Source organism: Myotis myotis, unplaced genomic scaffold, assembly GCF_014108235.1.
Source record: "Myotis myotis isolate mMyoMyo1 unplaced genomic scaffold, mMyoMyo1.p scaffold_m19_p_7, whole genome shotgun sequence".
Classification (NCBI taxonomy): domain Eukaryota; kingdom Metazoa; phylum Chordata; class Mammalia; order Chiroptera; family Vespertilionidae; genus Myotis; species Myotis myotis.
The window spans coordinates 3,277,683-3,298,253 of NW_023416379.1; the positions used below are offsets into that span (position 1 = coordinate 3,277,683).

Here is a 20,571-nt window from a genome sequence, read left to right on the forward strand (position 1 = left end):
CACACCATAAAGTTCTCCCACTGAAAGTATACAGTTTAATGACTTGTAGTATGTTCCTATTCAGAGCTGTGCAAGCACCTCCACTTTCTACTTTTAGGGTATTTTCCTGACCCCAAAAGAAACCCACCCTTCTAGGCCGTCAGCGCCCAGCCCCTCCCTGCCCCTCCCGTGGGACAGCCGCTACTCTGCTTCCTCTAGGTGGGCCCGCTCCTGGCATTCCAGTCCACAGGGTCACACAGCAGGGGGGCCGCGGGCCTGGCTTCTCTCACTCGGTGTCATGTTTCTGAGATTTGTGTATGTTCCCCCACGTCCCGCGTGGCTCAGGGTTCAGGATCTGGAAGAGGGGGCGCACGCAAATGAAAGAGACGAGACAAGAAATAATTTGGAAATATTGGGGGGCCAGGCAAGAGCCCATCCCAAGAGGATGGACTCCACTCGTGCTCAGGCCTTGCCATCCTCTTATTGAGTTTGGGATCCCCCATAGCCCTTAGGCAAGTTCCAGTAACAGGCAGACTGTCTTATCAGTAAGGATGTACATGACTATCTGGTAGGGAAGTTGCTTCAGCTACCATTGTCTCCACTAAACAGTTGGTGCATAGCTCTGACCTTTGCCAGGGCTCAAGGGTCACCAGCCTTCTGGGTTCCTTGTCCACACCTCTCTGCTAGAGAAGGCAATTAGGCAGCTTCCCATGTTGTAGAATGTACAGTAATTCATGCTTCTTTGTGGCTGAGTAATATCCCAGGTATGGAAAGTTATCGGACATGGGCTGTTCCGCATCTCTCAGCAGCTATGAATAATGCTGCTGTCTGCATTCACGTACAAGGGTGAGCGTGGACTTCCGTTTTCATGTCTTTGGGGCTTGATCTCAGACGCTGCGGGAGCCCGAGTGTCCTGACCTCGTTCGTGTGCCCATGGCTTAGCGTGTGCAGCAGGGGCGGGCCTGTCCCTCCCTCGGGACAGGGAGACGTGGTCTGCCGGCGTGTGCCTGCTTCTGAGCAGCTCTGGGCACTGGCTTTTTTGAAGCATGTGTTTCCAGAACTCTCCACTCTGCCGGGATTTGCTTTCTTAGAAACCAGGAAGTCCTGTGAAGGGTGTTACCTGATCCAAAATGCATGTGCTTTTGGCAATGAGCCCGTTTCTTGTTCTCTGATTCGAGTCAGTACTTACTGACCTTTGAGAATGAACTTACTGTTGGGCTAAAGCTTAGATCAAGGGTTAAAGGGGTACGTCTCCCAGCAGTGAACCACCTGCTAAGCCATACTTCTCACCTCGAGGTTTTGTAAGGATGGGTGCTCCCCAAATTCCCTGACACTTAGTTACTTCTTACTGTGAACAGAAGGGGGGCAGGGATGTAGAGAGCAAAGCCAGGGGAAAAGACAGCCAGTGAACTGACCTACATATCTGTCACTTTAATTTCATCATTGGTAGTATTTCAGATCAGTTGTCCTATTTTTCACCCTTAGCAGTTTTGTGAGGCAGGGCTGATGGGAACGCTAGACGAGGAAACAGGCTCAGAGAAGGACGGACCAAACAGATTAGCGGCCAAACCATTCGAGTCATAGAGCTTCCCCGAGCTGCCATTCATTGTTTACCTGTAAAATGGGTTCACTAATACATCAGAGGACTGTCAGTATCAAGTCCTATATGTTCACATGCTTAAGTAACCGGAAACACTGTAAAAATTTGAACTTTTTCTTAAAAAGCTAAATATATTACCCAAGTGGTAAACACTTGGTAGAATAAAAGCTCCATGAGTCAGCATCCAGGATCCTTCCTGAGCACAGAGAACCGCTGACTGTTTTGTCTTGTAAAAGTGGGCTCATACCGGACACGTCTTTGGTGACTCTGTGTGTGACAAGCATCTGTCTGTCACTGCACCGACGTCCCCATCGCTGGCCCTCCTGGCCCTCTTACGGCTCTCTTCCAATCTGAATGTCGACTCCGAGAAGAATTTTTAGAAGGAGCAGAATTGCCCAGGCTTCCCTTTAATATTTTATCGTCATTTCCTATGTATTCACTTGTAATGACTCCTAACTTTCTAATTCATGTAGGATACGCTCGCCTCCGACACGGATGCAGCTCCTAATCAGGGGTCCTCAAACGACGGCCCGCGGGCCACATGCAAATACAAATACTGTATTTGTTCCCGTTTTGTTTTTTTACTTCAAAATAAGACATGTGCAGTGTGCATAGGAATTTGTTCATAGTTTTTTTTAAACTATAGTCCGGCCCTCCAATGGTCTGAGGGACGGTGAACTGGCCGCCTGTTTAAAAAGTTTGAGGACCCCTGTCCTAACCTAAAAGCAGAAGCAAAACCACAGTCCGGTTGAGTCAAGACACACAGACCCCGTGGAGTGTCAAGGAAGTCCTCCATGCTGAGGAACCCTCGGGGTGGACTGTTTACTATCGCCAGCAGCAACCACCGAACAAACCTGGTGGGAAGGGGAATTCTCCGGCCTGGGGCCGGCACTGGGCCCTGCCTGCTGCCCCTCGGGCCTCGGTGTCCCGTGTCCGGGCCTCCTGGGTCTGCGTCCTGTCCTGCAGATCCTGCGGGAGCTCTGGCCCCGGGCCCTCAGATGGACCCTAGGAAGGCGGCCGAGGCCCCCTGCCACCCCCAGGCTTCCGTGCCCTGCTCTCTGGTCCATAATATGCCCCCCCGCCCTTTCTTACAGTGTAAAATTTTTATATTTAGAATTAGGCAGCTGGCCTCAGTGTACATGGTCCCAATTCTGTGGGCAACATCCACAGCATCATCGTCAGGAGGCAGGCGAACACACGCCTTCTTCTCGCCATCAGGCCTGACCAGGGTGTGACCTTGGCCTTGGCCACCTCAAGGTCACAGAGCTTCTTCACAGCCTGTTTGACGTGGTGCCGTGGTCAGCAAACTGCGGCTCGCGAGCCGCATGCGGCTCTTTGGCCCCTTGAGTGTGGCTCTTCCTAAGCCTTAGGAGGACCCTAATTAAGTTAATAACAATGTGCCTACCTATATAGTTTAAGTTTAAAAAATGTGGCTCTCAAAAGAAATTTCAATCGTTGTACTATTGATATTTGGCTCTGTTGACTCATGAGTTTGCTGACCGCTGACCTGGTGCTTGTTGGCCTTGACACCACAAGGAGCACAGTGTCGTGCTGTCTCCTGCCTCCTTCCCGGCTGACCTGGGGGCCGGGGATTTGGTGGCGGGTGGTCAGGCCTGTTTCTCCTGGGGGCGCTCTTCCGAGATGTGTGGGCCGCCGGAAGGCGTGGCGCGCGGATCTGTGTTCTGTGGCTGGGCGCCCTCAGCGCTGCCTTCTTTCCTTCCAGCCTTTGCTTTGGCTTCGGCTCTGGGCGGACAGGGGCTTCCTTCTTGGCTTTTGGCGCCATCCTCCTGAAAGTCGGAACTTCTTCCCCTCTGCTTGCTTCCTCCCGCAGGGCCATCCTCTGGGTCGATTTCTGCAGAGTCAGAGCTCGCGAGGCCCTGGAGTGTGGGGACGAGAGCGGCCCCTCTCGCTGCCGGGTCCCGCGGTGCTGGGCTCCGTGGGTGCTGGGCTCCGTGGGCGCTGGGCTCCGTGGGCGCTGGGCTCCGTGGGCGCTGGGCTCCGTGGGCGCTGGGCTCCGTGGCCAGGCTGGGAAGGGCCAGTGGGTAACGCAGGCGAACCCTTCGCTGCCGCAGAGGAGCCGGGCAGGGGGGGCCGAGGAGGGCGAGCCCAGCGCTCTCGGGCAGCTTGCCTTGTCCCTCATCACGGCACGAAGGGGCTGGCCCCCCTGCGCCCGACGCCCGTGTTTCATTGATAAAATGCGCGGCTAAAGTGCGCTGGTTGGTACTGACCGTGCGAAACTGTAGTGTGAACTGGTGGAGTCGGGAAGGGTTTTTCATTAAGTGTCTCGGATACAGCTGGGTGAGTTTTTGGAAATAAATCCATTTGATTCCCTGAAGCATCAGAGCCAAAATTAATGCCAGGCAGACCACATAGTCACGTATGGAAAGACTGGACGCGAGACATGGAAGAAGCAGCAAGGGTAGAAAGAAGACCTTCCTAAACTTTATAAATGAAACCACAGTTCTGCATACGGATCCAAAACTCCAAGAAGCTAAACATAAAAGTGAACCAGATGCAAAAGGCGGTCACGCTAAACCAGCGGTTCTCAACCTGTGGGTCGCGACCCCTTTGGAGGCCGAACGACCCTTTCACAGGGGTCGCCTAAGACCATGGGAAAACACATGTATAATTACATATTGTTTTTGTGATTAATCACTATGCTTTAATTATGTTCAATTCGTAACAATGAAAATACATCCTGCATATCAGATATTTACATTACGATTCATAACAGTAGCAAAAGTACAGTTATGAAGTAGCAATGAAAATAATTTTATGGTTGGGTCACAACATGAAGAACTGTATTCAAGGGTCGCGGCATTAGGAAGGTTGAGAACCACTGGTCTAAATGAACAGGAATGAAAATCTGTAGGCAAGAGATAGTGAAGGACAGATAAAAAGATAGGTCTTTTTATAGATAAATAAATACTTATAGAGAGAGAGAAGATAAGGAGAAAGCAGTAGTTCAATGACTGTTTAAAAAATATCCAGCTTCACCCACTACCCCAAAAATGCAAAATCAAGCGAGACACGACTTCTGACATATGAAGTTATCCTGGTTTTTGTGCTGTTAATGTGAATTCTGGCCTGCTTGTGCTGCGAGGGGTATTTCTGTAGATTGCTGGTGAGGGCGTAAAGAGCTACAGGCCTTTGGAGAACGAGTTGGCAACATTTACCAGGTGCCTTAAAATGTTTGTCCCTTGAACCCAGGAATCCTATATCTGGGAATTTATTCTTTTGAATATCGGAAAGAAAAATAAAGCTTTATGCCTCAAATAGTTACTCATTGCATTACTTATATTAAAAAAAGAAAAAAAGCCGAAATATACTGCGATGCGGCAGTGATGTAATGACTACGGCACACCAGCGTGACGGCTGGGGGGTTTGCATTGTGGTGTGGGCATGGAAGAGGCTCTCACTGAAGGTTAAGAAAGGACGTTGACATTGATCTCATATAAGAGCTCACCTATATTTAAAAGTAAAAAGTCCGCAGTGGCTTTGCTGGTGAAAAAGAAAAAGCCGTGCACTCACCAGAGACCAAGAAGACAGCCCAATGTCAGTGGCTGTTACAGGCACTGACATTGCTACATTTTAGAATCTTACAACCTTTTCCCTCCCAAAAATTTGTTTTTATTAATTTCAGAGAGAGGAAGGGTGAGAGAGAGAGAGCTAGAACATCAATTGGCTGCCTCCTGCACGCCCCCTACTGGGGATCAAGCCCGCAACCCAGGCATGTGCCCTGGCCCGAATCCAACCGTGACCTCCTGGTTCACAGGTCGGCTCACCCACTGAGCCACACCAGCCGGGGTAGGAACTTTACAACTTTTATATAATGAACGTGAAATGCTGTTATAATGGGGGGAAATTACCTTTAAAAATATCCGTGGCTTAGTGAGTATCGTTTCCTTTACTTCTACCAGATTTGTATTTTAATAGGAAATTCTTTGTGTTAAAGCAGCGGTTCTCAACCTGTGGGTTGCAACCCCTTTGGGGGTCGAACGACCCTTTCACAGGGGTCGCCTAAGACCATCGGAAAACACATATATAATTAAATATTGTTTTTGTGATTAATCACTATGCTTTCATTATGTTCAATTTGTAACAATGAAATTGGGGGTCACCACAGCATGAGGAACTGTATGAAAGGGTCGCGGCATTAGGAAGGTTGAGAACCACTGTGTTAAAGGGGAAGAAAACGTTGACTCCATTTCCAGACCGACGTCGGAGCTCCCCTGCTGGGGTTTAAGTGGGAATCTGCTTTCGTTTTAGTTGTTTCCCTGTCCATCGGGTGTTCTGCCTCCTGCAGTTTCCGTGTTGGTGGGCGAGGGCGCCGGGCTGGGCCACGCCCTGTGGCGGGTCAAGGGGTCGTGCGGCTTATCTGCGTGGCCTTCGCAGGGAGAAGAAACGGTTACCTCCGCTGCCCCGTGCGCACTGTAGTGGGAGGAAACCCCGGATGTTGTCAGCTCACGCTGTCACTTCTGTAGACTGTTCCTGACAACTCAGAGTTGTTGGTGTGGAAATGACATATATCAGGGGATCTAGAGATTCAGCTTGAATCAATATTTATCGAGCACCGATTTATCTTGGAAGAAGTGGGAGGAGTTCTGGGGCCTGGAAATACTTCCCGGGAAGGGCTGTGGTTCAGGGGCCATGGAGCTCTCCACATCGCTAGCGGCTCTGAGCATCCCCGGGGTCCCTTTCAGAAGTCCACTGCAGTGGTGTGAGTCAAGCTGTAGCAGTAAGAGCCAATGACTTTTTTATTTTTAATGAGAGGGACACACAGCGGCCTTTCCTTCTCTCCCGTGCCTGCCCCAGCGACTGGGCTCTTCACCCGGCTGGTCCCTCTCCATCCTCCTCCCATTGACCCTGGAGTTCTGAGAGCCTGCTGCTGCCAGCCCCGGCTTCCTGAGAGGGTGTGGGGACGTTGGGCGATCGATACGGCCAGATTTTAAATCTTTCATTTCTTTGATTTTCATAAAGGGATGCCAATGGGCCCGGGCCATTTCCCCAACTTGATTCATGCCTAATGGATGCGGAGAGAGAGTTATTAGAAAACAAATGCTTTGGATATTTTTTTAATGATTTGGATCTTTTTTTTTCTTTTATATATATTTTATTGATTTTTTACAGAGAGGAAAGGAGAGGGATAGAGAGTCAGAAACATCGATGAGAGAGAAACATCGATCAGCTGCCTCCTGCACGTCTCCCACTGGGGATGTGCCCGCAACCAAGGTACATGCCCCTGACTGGAATCGAACCCAGGACCCTTCAGTCCGCAGGCCGACACTCTATCCACTGAACCAAATCAGTTTTGGCAGTTTGGATCTTTTTAAAAAGTATATTTTTTTATTGATTTCAGAGAGGAAAGGAGAGGGAGAGAGAGAAAGAAACATCAATGATGAGAGGGAATCATTGATCGGCTGCCTCCTGTTCACCCCCGACTGGGATTGAGCCTGCAACCCGGGCATGTGCCCTGACCGGGATTTGTTTGAACCCGTGGCCACTTGGTTCCTAGGTCGATGCTCAACCACTGAGCCACACCAGCTGGGCCCAATGAATTTTTAACTGAATGGCCGACCGGGTAGCTTCGTGGACAGGCGATGGATGAATACAGTCACGGTGAATTAATGCGCGCTTGCATGAGTCCCAGAATAGCTGTCCCTGCGGCTGCTGCAGAAGCCGAGGCTCGCTGCTCAGACCGGCCCCTCTCCCTGAGCTCGGATTAAAGTCGGGAAGCAGGCGCACGGGCCTGCCTGGTCCCAGCACTGCTGTCATTATGAAACTTTTCAGGAACAGCCAGTCCTCGTGACCCCAGAAGCATCCTTCATCCCCGAGCGCTGCAGTGTCTGCGGTCCGCTCCCCCCGCCCCCCCCCCCCCCGAAACAAGGGTACTAGAAGTCAGCTTATTTTGGGCTTCACCCCAGCAGTCCTGGCCTCCATCAATGATTCATGCCCGGAAAGCATTTAAGTGCATTTGTTTTCTAATAACTCTCTCTCCGCGTCCATTAGGCATGAATCAAGTCGGGGAAATGGCCCGGGCCCATTGGCATCCCTTTATGAAAATCAAAGAAATGAAAGATTTAAAATCTGGCTGTATCGATCGCCCAATGTCCCCACATCCTCCCAGGAAGCCGGGGCTGGCAGCAGCAGGCTCTCAGAACTCCAGGGTCAATGGGAGGAGGATGGAGAGGGACCAGCCGGGTGAAGAGCCCAGTCGCTGGGGCAGACATGGGAGAGAAGGAAAGGCCGCTGCGTGTCCCTCTCATTGGCCGCTCTGAGTGGACCCTCGGGCACCACCCGCTCAGTGGGCTCGGCGGAGTGCTGCCTCCAAGCTCCAGTCCCTGGCATGCACCCCAGGGGTGGGTGCCATGTGCCCGCCCATGGGTCAGAGGTCAGCATCTGCCCAGCAGGGCCTGTGGTACCCTGACCACTTTGAACTCTCCCACCACCTCCAGGGGGCGGACTGTTGTCAGGGGCTCCTGTGACAGAGGAGGGGCTGTCAGGGGCTCCTGTGACAGAGGAGGGGCTGTCAGGGGCTCCTGTGACAGAGGAGGGGCTGTCAGGGGCTCCTGTGACAGAGGAGGGGCTGTCAGGGGCTCCTGGGACAGAGGAGGGGCTGTCAGGGGCTCCTGGGACAGAGGAGGGGCTGTCAGGGGCTCCTGGGACAGAGGAGGGGCTGTCAGGGGCTCCTGGGACAGAGGAGGGGCTGTCAGGGGCTCCTGGGACAGAGGAGGGGCTGTCAGGGGCTCCTGGGACAGAGGAGGGGCTGTCAGGGGCTCCTGGGACAGAGGAGGGGCTGTCAGGGGCTCCTGGGACAGAGGAGGGGCTGTCAGGGGCTGTTGGGACAGAGGAGGGGCTGTCAGGGGCTCCTGGGACAAGGAGGAAGCTGTTAGGGGCCTGCCTGAGGCCAGAGCTCCTACAGTATATGCCCAAGCGGTCTCAGGCCCCTTCCCCACCTGATAGACCTATGGGGACAGCGACCTCCATGGGTTTCCAACCTTCACAGGTGTGTTGGAGCGGAGGGCCACTGCCCCGCGTGACAGTGATGGTGACGGAGATCATAGCAATGATTTTGATTCACGTCCACCCTGTCTCCTCCCGCACGTGAAGGTCTCGCTCCCTGGATGCGCTCCCGGCAGCGGACATGTGGGCGCTTCCCCCTGGAAGGTGAATTGTCCTCGCAGCGTGTCAGGTTCCGGTTCCGTGCTGGTGGGTTTGTGTCAGGACTTGGGAAAAGTTTTGGGAAACTTCCACGCTTGAACGTAACTGAAACATGTCTTCCCACCGAGCGTCTTAGGAAATAGTTCATGCGCTCATGGCTGGTGGAAACGAGGAGCGGGGGGCTCCCCGAGACTGCAGACGTGCACACTGAGGCGGCTCTCTGCACCCCGAGACCCCGGGACCCCAGGGCTGTGGGAGAGCTGGCCTGGGGTTGGGAGAGGGGGCAGTCTACCCTGAAGGAGGGCGTGATGGGGCCTGGAAGCAGGACAGTTGCTCGGCGACAGTGAGAAATGGGCCGTGAGTTGGCAAGCCAAGGCCCAGCCCCCGTGAAGCCTGGCGGCCTCGGCGTCCGTGTCACCAACAGCGTAATAGTGGCCGAGTGATGAGCTTGGGTCCCAGACGTCCACTCACCATTTGACCTTGGCATGTGACCTTGTCTGAACATCAGTTTCCCCATCTATGAAATGGGTAACCATCCTCCCCCCGTGGGGTCGGGCAGGTCATGAGGTCAGGTGTGTAAATCACTCCGTGTCTGATCCGGCCGCATGGTGACTGTTCGGATCACGTGGTGTCTAGCGCTTTCCATCCTGTAGATGCGGGAGCCGGCCCCGGCCTTCGGAGCCCCCCCCCGTCCAGTCCCCCCCCCCCCCCCCCCCCCCGCTTCCTCCCGGCGGGGAAAGGGTGCAGGCTGTCCCTGTGTCCGTCCGTTTTCCTCCGAGGTCGCCCTGCATGAGGCAGAAGAGCCCTTTAGAATCGGGTTTTCTCTATACGCTGATCAGAACCAACTCCTCCATAGAAACGCAGACGCCTCCGTTTTCCTCGTCCTGAAATTAGAGCGAGACGCAGGGTGGTTGCTAGAGGAGAGAATGAAGAAGTCGAGTGTAATTTAAGGCTCGTGCGGAGTGGGGCTGCTTAGATGGCATCTTGTACTGTCCAGGGCGTCGGACAGACGGCTGCTCCATAAAGCGTGGAATCAGCTAGTGGCATACGGGCTCCGGCCAGGCCAGCGGAGGGCGATTTTTAACCGGGGACGACTCAGTTAGAGCTGGTCCCCGAGGCGGTGAGGGCTGAGGGCTGAGGACACGTCCTCCTGTTTGTTTTGGGCCGGGGTCATTCTGCCTTCCTTCCAGAACGCCAACACCAAAACGCACCTGGCTGCCAGGCTAAGGGCTAAGCGGCCTGCCTTTGTGGGGAAGGAAATGCCAAACCTCCAGAGAGGCTGGGAGGGCTTCTGAGGGGCCCAGCGGCGGGGCTGGCCCCAGGGCCAGCTCTCCAGGGGCTGAGCACGCGCTCAGCTTACTTCCTACCTGAGACTCCGAGGAGAGCGTGTGCCCAGAGCTGGGGAGACCCCCTGGTCCTCCAGATAACCGTGTGCTTGGAGCGTGACAGCGGCTGGGGGTGAAGGGTGGAGGGTGCGCACTGCACCCTAGTCCAGGGGCCTGGGGAGGTGGAGCCCCCAGGGTCACCCCGTGACCTCACCCAGAGCCGGTGTGAACTCAGGGAGGTCTTGCCAGGAGGAGCTGAGAGCTGGGCATGAGGTGAGAGCTGGGAGGTGAGGGTGTGGGGAGAGTGTTATTCAGGCAGAGACGGCAGCTGGGGGGACCCCAGAGATGTGGGCCCGGCTGTGAGCGCCCCACTGGTGAGGGAGCTGGCGGGGCTGAGGGCAGGGAGCCCAGGGCTGGGCCACTGCTCGGTAGTGGAGCTGTGGACCCGCCACGTGGCTCAGCCTCTCGGGGTCTCCGTCCCCTCCCAGGTGACAGCCGCGCCCACCGCTCAGGGTGTCAGGGTAGCTCAAGGGGCTCTGGCTCTGAAAGGCTGCGGCTGTGCCCACACTAAGACGCTAACAAGGACAAGTCAGCTAACGCACAAGGCATTTCATCACCAGAGTCTGTTTTTTAAGAGGCCTTTTTTTCTTTTTGTCTCCCCTTGACTATTGGAGCACACAGCGCCAGCGGGTGTGGCTCAGCGGCTACGCATGGACCCGGGAACCAGGAGTCGCTGGCTCGATTCCTGGTCCGGGCACATGCCGGGCCGCGGGCTCACTCCCCGGAGGGGGTGCATCGATTATGGTTCTCTCCCCGGTTCCTCTCCCCTCCTTCCTCAGAACCCCTAAAAACGCGCCTTAGAACAGAAAAGCACATACAACGCCCCTGACGTCTCCACTGGCTTGTCTCTAGACGCTCCAGAGCCCGGCCCTGCTCGCCTTCCGGGAGGACGCCCCGCGGGCCGGCTGTCCGGAGGCGCCTCCGCCATGGACCTCGTGGGGCTGCTGAAGTCGCAGTTCCTGTGCCATCTGGTCTTCTGCTACGTGTTCATCGCCTCGGGGCTCCTCGTCAACGCCCTGCAGCTCTGCACGCTCCTGCTCTGGCCCATCGACAAGCAGCTCTTCCGCAGGCTCAACTGCCGGCTGTCCTATTGCGTCTCCAGCCGTAAGCGCTTGTTCCCCTCCCTGCCTCTCCCCTCCCTGCCTCTCTCCTCTCCCTGCCTCTCTCCTCTCCCTGCCTCTCTCCTCTCCCTGCCTCTCTCCCCTCCCTGCCTCTCTCCTCTCCCTGCCTCTCTCCTCTCCCTGCCTCTCTCCCCTCCCTGCCTCTCTCCCCGCCTCTCTCCCCTCCCTGCCTCTCTCCTCTCCCTGCCTCTCTCCTCTCCCTGCCTCTCTCCTCTCCCTGCCTCTCTCCCCTCCCTGCCTCTCTCCCCGCCTCTCTCCCCTCCCTGCCTCTCTCCCCTCCCTGCCTCTCTCCCCTCCCTGCCTCTCTCCCCTCCCTGCCTCTCTCCCCTCCCTGCCTCTCTCCTCTCCCTGCCTCTCTCTCCTCTCCTGTCCTCTCTCTGCCTCTCTCTGCGGCCGGCTGGGCGAATCGGGCTCTTACAGGCTCCCCGGGCTCGCACTGCGTGCTATGCTACATATATATTTGTTTCTGTTTGTTTGGATGTGGCTTGAAGTTGTCTATTTTGTCCTCGCTCTTAGCATATTGGTTTTTGAATGAGCGACTCCAATAGCACACCATGCAGCAGGCACAGAGGTACCCTATGAAGAGTCAAGGTGCGTTCTGTGTTTCTTCAGATTTCCTCCTGAGGAGGCATCGGTGTTGATGATGCCTTAGTTGTCCCCACAGAAATGCATGTATGTGGAAACACATGGGTCTTGTGTGTGTGTGTGGGTGCAGGCGAGTGTCTGCTGTGTGTAGATAGATGATGCAAACACACAAAGCAAAATGGCAATTTAATATATTGTTCTCTTTCTTGCTTTTCTTTAACTTCGTATTTTGAAACTAGAGGCCCGGTGCACGAAATTCATGCACGGATAGGGTCCCTAAGCCTGGCCAACAATCAGGGCCTTCCTTCCCCAGCTGCCAGCCGGCCCTTCCTTTGTTCCATACCGCCCCCTGGTGGTCAGTGCATGTCATAGTGAGTGATCAAACTCCCGGATGAACTCCTGAGGGGACACTTTGCATATTAGCCTTTTATATATACAGATGATTGTAGATTTTCACGCAGTTGTAAGAAATAATATCGAGAGATCCCGTGTGCCCTTCAGCCACTTTCCCCGATGATAACGTCTTCAATACCACAGTACAGTATCCCAACAAGAAAATTAGCAGTGACACAATCCACCAACTGTGTTCAGATTTCCCCTGTTTTATATGCATTCCTGTGTGTGTGTGTGTGTGTGTGTGTGTGTGTGTGTGTGTGTATGCGCACGTGCTCACTCGTGCTTGATTATACTGGACTACTAAAACATGACTAATTCAAGTAGCCTGAATTTCAAAAATGAACATGAAAAAGACGGATCAGAATAATGGGGAGTCAAGCGATGGGCTTTATAGTTGATGGACCTTAAATCTTTACCTGTTCTCCACAGTAGAAAATGCAGTGCCTCGGTAGCAACTACATATATGGGTGTGTATGTATTTGAAAATATGAGCTCTTTCAAATAAAGCCACTTAACAATCTCTGCAACCTTAGATTATGCCAAGAATTGCTGTCATTCTGAAACCCTTTAGACCAGTGGTTCTCAACCTTCTGGCCCTTTAAATACAGTTCCTCATGTTGTGACCCAACCATAAAATTATTTTTGTTGCTACTTCCTAACTGTAATGTTGCTACTGTTATGAATCGTCATGTAAATATCTGATATACAGGATGGTCTTGGGCGACCCCTGTGAAAGGGTCATTCGATCGCCAAAGAGGTCGCGACCCACAGGTTGAGAACCGCTGCTTTAGATGAAGCAGTCCAACCTGAATTTGAATCAAGACAATAAAAGCTGTGTACAGTTGTCCAGATGGATTAATATGGGTCCAATCCATTATTTTTGAACCTCAAAACACTCACTTGTGAGGGGAAAGAATGATAGGAACATCCTTATTCTTTTTTAAAAAATATATATTTTTATTGATTTCAGAGAGGAAGGGAGAGGGAGAGAGAGAGAGAAAAACATCAGTGATGAAAGAGGATGCCCTAGCCGACTTGGCTCAGTGGATAGAGCACCGGCCTGTGGACTGAAGGGTCCTGGTTCGATTCTGGCCAAAGGCATGTGCCCAGGTTGCGGGCTCGATCCCCAGAGGGCGGTGTGCAGGAGGCAGCCAATCAATGATTCTCTCTCATCGTTAATGTTTCTCTCTCTCTCCCTCTGCCTTCCTCTCTGAAATCAATAAAAATATAACAGAAAAAAAATCACCCATTCGGTCACAGGTCCCTGTCGCAGGCTTCCCTCTGCCACGGCCTCCGGTACTCGTGTCTGCCGTGGAGTAGAAAAGGGACGGCCCGTCAGAGCAGGGCCGAGGCGGCGACGGCTGCTCCCGAATTGTGCCCGCAGCGGGAAGGGTTGGCATAATCGGGAAGGAGGCGGTTGTCTCTCACCTTGTAATTTCAGCGTCTCCTCGCTCCGGCTGTAGGCGTCTGTTTAAACGAAGGTAAACCCACAAAGCTGAGCCGACTGCACCGTCGGCGAACCTGCACTCACGCCGCGCGCACGCCCCTCGGAGGCTCCCAGTCCGCGTGGGAGAGGCTCTTTGCGCTGCCACAGCCCCTCCAGCTCCCAAGCACGTGGTTAGAAGCCGGGGTCCTGTCTGCAGTCAGGCCGCAAGAGGCGGGGTTCCGGCCGGGAGTGCCCGCGTGTGAGCCGTGCTGTGCTTCGGGGAGGGAGTGGGCACACACCAGGCCACCCTCCCGGACACCAGGCGGGGCATGTCCATGTTCTGGGGGCGCTCTAGCCCCCCTGCTCCTGCTGGGAGTTGAGGTGGGTAACAAATCCAGAAAACAAAGTGTGGTTCGTCCGTCGCACATTAAATGACTCATCGGCCTAAATGCAACTCCAGGACTCACCCTCCGAGACTCGGGCACTGCCCCGCGCAGAGGGCTTGGAGGGCCGCAGTCCTGCCCAGAGGCCGGAGCACGCCCCTCGCACGTCCATCGGGGCCCTGCCATGGCGCTGTGCCCGCTGCCCGGAGGGCCGCTGCCGCCGGTGGGCCGAGCTGAGCAGCGCCGTTCTCTCGCCACCTGAGGAGGGAAGGGAAGGCCCGGGAAAGGCATGGGTAGAAGTGGGGGTGATGCATCCGGGGCTGACGTAGGGGCGCCTCACTGCAATGAGTCCCGCCCTTGGCAGCTCGCCCCCTGCTTTCCCAGGTCCTCCCTTGCGGGTGCCCCAGCCTGTGTGAGACGGCGGGACCGCCTCCCCTCTCTCTCCTCTCTCTATGTCCCCAGAGCGTCCCATAACGACCACGAGACCCACTGGGTGGGAAGCAGGGCTGGGCGCTGACCCCCATGAGATGCGCGCTGTGAGCCGGGAGTCGGAGCGGCGGCCCTTCTGTTGCTCCCACTCTCCGCCTCCCTCCACGTTCAGGTGAAAACTCCGCTGGGGTCTGTCTTCCGGGGTCTGAGCGGTGCGAACACTAGACAGTCAGCAGCGCTCATCGTCTGCAGCTGACGTTCTCGGGAGCGAGGCCGAGCAGACCTCCTGGAGACGCGGGCCGCACACCCTGGCCCTCGGAGCCGGGTCAGCATCCTTTCGCCTCAGATCTTTGTGAGGAGCCTGGTGCTGTGCCAGGTGGGTCCGAGGCCGCTGCCCGCCCAGGGGTGGGAAGCAGAGGCCCAGGGCCGTGAGGACAGCGTGGTTCCAGCACGACCCCGAGCAGGGAGCACTTTTCGTCTAAAGGCGAGACCCCGCACATGCACGGCAATGTGAAAGCACATTCGATCCGGACGGCTCGGTGGTTGAAGGTTGCTTCATTCCATCCTGCCTGGACGTGTGGGCAGAAAGGCTGGCAGGCTGGCTCAGCGCGCGAAGGAGGCGGGCAGGGCAGCGGGCCTTGGCTGGGGAGGCGGAGGGAGGAGGGGGAAGGAGGGAGGAGAGGAGGGAGGAGGAGGAGGAAGGAGAAAGGCGGAGGGAGGAGGAGGGAGGTGGGCACAGAGGCCTGGGGAGGAGTCCATTACCTCTCCCTGGGGCAGAGGTGCTTTCTGATCTCTAGGGAAAGGCGGCAGGACTGGCCTGATTGCTCCCCTTCCCCTCTGACACTGTGGGCTTAAAAAAACATTGGCCCGGCCAGCGTGGCTCAGTGGTTAAGCGTTGACCTATGAACGAGGAGGTCATGGTCTGGTTCCTGGTCAGGGCACATGTCCCGGTTGTGGGCTCGATCCCCAGTGGGAGGCATGCAAGAGACAGCCAATCAATGATTCTCTCTCATCATTGATGTTTCTCTCTCTCTCTCCCTTCTTCTCTGAAATCAATTTAAAAAATATATATATATATATATATGCACATATATATATGAAATACCAGGAAGATTAGCAGCGATTTAATTAGAATCTGGCATTTTCTTTGCGGCCTCTTCCACACGAAGCTTATTACAAATTCACCCTTTGGCCCAGCCGGTGTGGCTCAGTGGTTGAGCGTCAATCTATGAACCAAGAGGTCATGGGTTCGATTCCTGGTCAGGGCTTGATCCCCAGTAGGAGGTGTGCAGGTGGCAGCCAGTCAACGATTCTCTCTCATTGATGTTTCTCTATCTCCCTCTCCCTTCCTCTCTGAAATCAATAAAAATGTATATATGTATATATTTAAAACACACACGCACACGCACATACACACACACGCACAAACCCCCAAAAACAAATTCGCCTTTGTGCCCACACTTTGTCGTGTGTTTAGGGGATAAAAGTCCTGGGATTGAGGTCTGATCACAGAGATGTGCTGGCCGTGTGGCGGGCGGGCCTGGGGGTGGGAAGCACATTCATGTCCACGAGGCCTCATCAATTGCAGCTGATTCAGTGAGAGCGACAGGTGAGGGCGCTGGGCCTTGTAAACGTTTGTGACAAGAGTAACAGGTGTGGCACAACCTGCTTGTTTATTGTGAATAAGAACCGGTTTCTTCTTAAATCCCTGTGTGTATACAGATGCAAGTAAATGCTTGACTCATAGTCGAAGGAATATGTGGGATCCTTCATACAAGGAAGGGCCTTATCGTTGACAAGGGAGCTTAACCACTGACCTTCAAGTGCTGTGGGCGCAGCGAAGCCGCAGCGGGCTTAGGGAACGCTGTCTGAGGGGGACCTGCCTTGCACAGGGCATCTTAGCTGTTGGCAAGGTTTATAAATAAATTACTTCTTAGCCAAGGTGCCCATTTGTTTTTTTAAGCATTAAATTTCACCTGTGACTTGAGTTACGACTTTCAAGTCAGGTTATAAGTTTGACTTTGGTGTCTTGTGACTTCCTAAGACAATTGTGTGTGGTCTTCAGAGCCGGGGGGGGGGGGGGGGGTGTGTGCCCAGGAGGCAAACGAGAGGGGCCGGTAGGGTATCGGAAGGTGAGGTTCTCATTTATGTTTCTTTTATCACACAGATGGTGCGATAAAGGACACCGGATATAGTTTATAAGTTACATAAAACCAATTTTTATGTGTGCAAAATTTGCATGTGCTAAAGGTGCATATATTTTTTTTTATTTAAATAATCAAAAAACATTTGGGCCCTGGCCGGGTAGCCCAGTTGGTTAGAGCATCGGCCTGATACACAAGGTTGTAGGTTCGATCCTCGGTCAGGGCACGTACAAGAATCAACCGTGAATGCATCAACAAGTGGAACAAAAATTCTCTCTCCCTCTCTCTCTCTCTCTCTCTCTCTCTCTCTCTCTCTCTCTTCCATTGTGAAATGCATTTGAGGGCCTCCGCCTTCGCCCGGGATTTGGGTGTTGGACGCGGGAGCTAGAACTCAGGTAGCACCGTTTGGAGCGAGGGAAGCCAGGTTCCGTAGAGCCACGCTCCGAAGCAGAAGGGTACAGAACCGCACAGATGTCCCCTTCCCTGTGCACAGGTTCTCTCGGGTCCAGCAGGACCGAGGGTGACGCACGCTGTGAGGTGTTCCTTCTCGGCCGCCCAGGCCAGAGACAGGCAGAGGGGGGCGGGCAGTCTGCCCCAGGCCCCAGCTGGTTCTGAAGGAAGCAAACCCCAGCGGGGCCTTGGTGCCTCCTCCCCTCCCCTCGGCTCCGCAGCTGCATCCGGAGCCGGAGTGGGTGGCCCTTCTCGCCCGGGCAGCTCCAGGCAGCGGCTCCCCGTGGCGTTGACCGGGGTGTCGGGGTGTCGGGGTGTCAGGGTGTCGGGTCCCGTGCGGGGCCCGGTGTCCCCGTGAGGAAGCTGCGTCTGGCTGCGGCGCTGGCTTCCCGCCGGGCCTGCCCGCTCGGCGGCCGGGGCTCCGCTCTGCCGTCTGTCACCGAGGGAGTCAGTGGTGGTCGCTCTGAACGCGCAGGTGGCCGCTGTGACTGCACGGGGCCAGGTGTGGCGCACGCCCGGGTTTGGGCTCAATCCCTCCTGCCCGTGCAGGCGGCAGCCGGTCCATGAGTCTCTCATCACTGGTGTTTCTCTCTCCCTCTCCCTTCCTCCCTGAAATCAAGAAAAAAAAGAAAAAGAAAAAGAAAGAAGGAGAAGGAGAAGGAGAAAGAAAAAGGAAAAGAAAAAGAAGGCTCCATGTGAGAAAGGTCAGGGAGGCAGGAAGCCGGGCGCCCGCCGTCTGGGCTGGGAGCGGGCGCGGGGCCTGCTGTGAGGTGGCCCGCAGTTGGGCAGGAGGACACCGGCTTGTTTCAGAGACAGACAGACAGACAGACAGACAGGCTCGCTTCCGCCGGTGGGAGAGGGGCCGAGGGAGGGAGATGAGAGGTTGTGCTGAAACCACAGAATACAGACTTTGGGAAAGAAAATGAGCACTTGGATTGGCCAGAAGGTCAGGAACCTGAGTCTGCCAGGAGGCCCGCCTGGCGACCACGTGGCCTGTGAGTTCAGAGAGCAGGCGGTGGGTACTGGGGGGCAGGGGGAGTTTGTGACAGGCTGTAAGGCGACCTGTTCGCTTGCAGCCCTCTGAGCGAACGCCACAGCTGAGCACCCGTGTGTGTCAGTGTGGCCTCCGTGGCTGCTGGTTCTCAGTGGAAAGAAGGAGCAGTTGGTATCGAGTCAACAGTAATTTCTCCGGGAGGTTTTGTTCAGAGCAGTGGTTCCAGCCTGTTTGTGGCCACGCCCTGTAAGCATCTCTAAAATCCTGACCCCCCCCACCCCACCCCCACATACAATTCTTATTCCAAAAGTGAGCTCCTCTTCACGGGGAGGAAGCCTAACAGCCGCTGACTTGGTCTAAACAAGCTTCCAAAGAACATGGCGTCCGTGAAAGAGGAAAATAAAAGAACGAAAGGACAGTTGAAGTCCTGAGGAAGAAATTGTTAAAATAATAATATGAAGTGATATGAAAAATAGGAAATAAAGTTTCAAAACATAGAATAGAGAACCGAAATGCATAAGGGTGTCACAATATATATTTATATGCTGTATATGAGGCCGCTGGAACCATAACTCATTCTCGAATCGCCCCCTTAAACATCAAATCGCCCCCCATTGGGGACCATTAGTTTAGAGGGTGGGTGTGTCTGGCCGGCGTTGCATTTGGAGGTCATTTTCTTTTTCTTAAAATGTTGTTATTGACTTCAGAGGGGAAGGGAGAGGGAGAGAGATGATGAGAGAGAATCATGGATCGACTGCCTCCGGCCTGCCCCCTGCTGGGGATCGAGCCCACAACCCGGCATGTGCCCTGAGCGGGAATTCAACTGTGACCTCCTGGTTCATAGGTCGACCCTCACCCGCTGAGCCCCGCGGCTGGGCTGGAGGTCACTGTCATGCTCCCGCATAATCACGTGGGTGGCAGCCAGCCAGCCACGGCATCGCGGGCAGGGTGGGAACGTGGCAACGCCTGTCCCTGTGTCCAGACAATGGGAGTGAGGCTTACGGTCATTTCGTGGAATGAAGAGGGGACGGGGACGGTCCCTTCAGGGGATAAGTGCACAGCGTGGACCTCTGATGGGCTGTGCTGGGGACCCGATGTCCGTGACGATGGGCCTTCGCCGTTTATAAGGCCGCTCCAACCCCGCAGAGCTCTGCCCCTCCCGCCCTGCGCCCTGGCATCGGTCTCTGCCAGGAACACAAACTCCCCGGGCAGCGCCGTTTCATCAGGGCCACCCTCGTGCAGCCAGCAGCCAGCTCTGTCCCCGGGGAGCAGGCGCCTCTCTCTAACGGTCGGATGAATGAAAGCATGAGGCCACCGCTACCAGGAACGAGCCACGTGGGAGCAGGGGCCTCGCCGGGAGCGGGCAGTTGGCCTTGCCCTGACCGGGGCCGTTCCAAGTGGGCCATTGTGGCCTGGCAGGGGGGGGGGGCGGGGAGAGGGGCGCAGCTGAGCGGGGGGGCGGGGGGGGGGCGGGGGGGGCGTGGCTGGCACGGGAGGGGAGGGAGGCAGCAGGCCGGACCGTCATCCCCGTCAGGGGCCAGGGTGTGAGTCATTTCCCACTGGAAGCTTCATGTGCCACGTCGAGTGGTTGTCCCTCCGGCCGCAGTGGGATGCCCGTGGGTGTGTGGCTGCTCCTGTGCCGTGGGTCCCAGCAGCCCAGCCCCCCTCTTTAACCGACAGGACCAGATTCTGCTCCCATTTCTCCAGCCAGAGGCGGATTAGCGACAGGACAGGTCGGAGGCAGCAGGCACCTTCGTGTTGGGTTAGCACAAGCCTGGCTGGGCCTCCACCCAGGCAGGTGCTGGCAAAGGCTTCCATCCTGGGTGTGGGGGGTGTTTGGAGCCCCCCGGTGCCTCCTCACCGGCACCCCAACGTCATGAAAAGCACATTCCAACAGTGCAACAGTGCAAGGCCCTTGGATTCCACTCAGCCCCAGGCATTGTTCTCAGTGAATGTTCACTGAACCGCATGTCCCTGCAGGCACTGGCACCCCAGTCTCCCCTCAGCGGCTTCCCCACCCTCCGCGCCTTCTGCTCAGCGGGCCTCCGGGGGAGGGAGCTCAGCTCAGGGTAGATTTCCACCTGGATGAGGAATGCCTCTCCTTGGCCTCATCACCAGGCTTCAAGCTGATGGATGGGCTGCCCATCGTCTCCATCGGCGAGCATCTCCGTTTCCTAGGCGATGCGGGGGGTGGGGGGATGTGTGTCTCCCAGGAAAGGGCACCGAGGCCACGGGGTGATGCAGTGGCCTTCGCTTGTGTCCCCAGGGGCGGCTCTGATGACAGCGTTTCGTCTGATGATTAATTCTTGCTGTGGGGCCGCCACACATTTCATCCCGGCCTCTGAATTGTTACAAAGTATCAATTAGTGGGATTCTAATTACTATTTGATCCTATTGTAACGTCTGGCAAAGCATTCTTTACCTGACCTGTCAGCACCAAGTAGGTTCGTGTGGAGCACATGGAATTATTTTCCAGCTTTTCTCGTTTGTTTGTTTGTTTGTTTGTTTGTTTTCTCGC

At 55.2% G+C, this 20,571-nt stretch overlaps 1 protein-coding gene across 3 annotated transcripts in view; it reads left to right on the forward strand.

The window, feature by feature from the left end:
* AGPAT4 (1-acylglycerol-3-phosphate O-acyltransferase 4) overlaps positions 1 to 20,571 on the forward strand; it is a 57,739-nt gene that overhangs the window by 11,485 nt on the left and 25,683 nt on the right. For all 3 annotated transcript variants that reach the window (XM_036316115.1, XM_036316114.1, XM_036316113.1), the window contains exon 2: positions 10,978 to 11,229. In XM_036316115.1, the coding sequence (XP_036172008.1) occupies positions 11,052 to 11,229 (178 nt within the window). In that variant the 5' untranslated portion in view covers positions 10,978 to 11,051. The remainder of the gene's footprint in view (positions 1 to 10,977; positions 11,230 to 20,571) is intronic.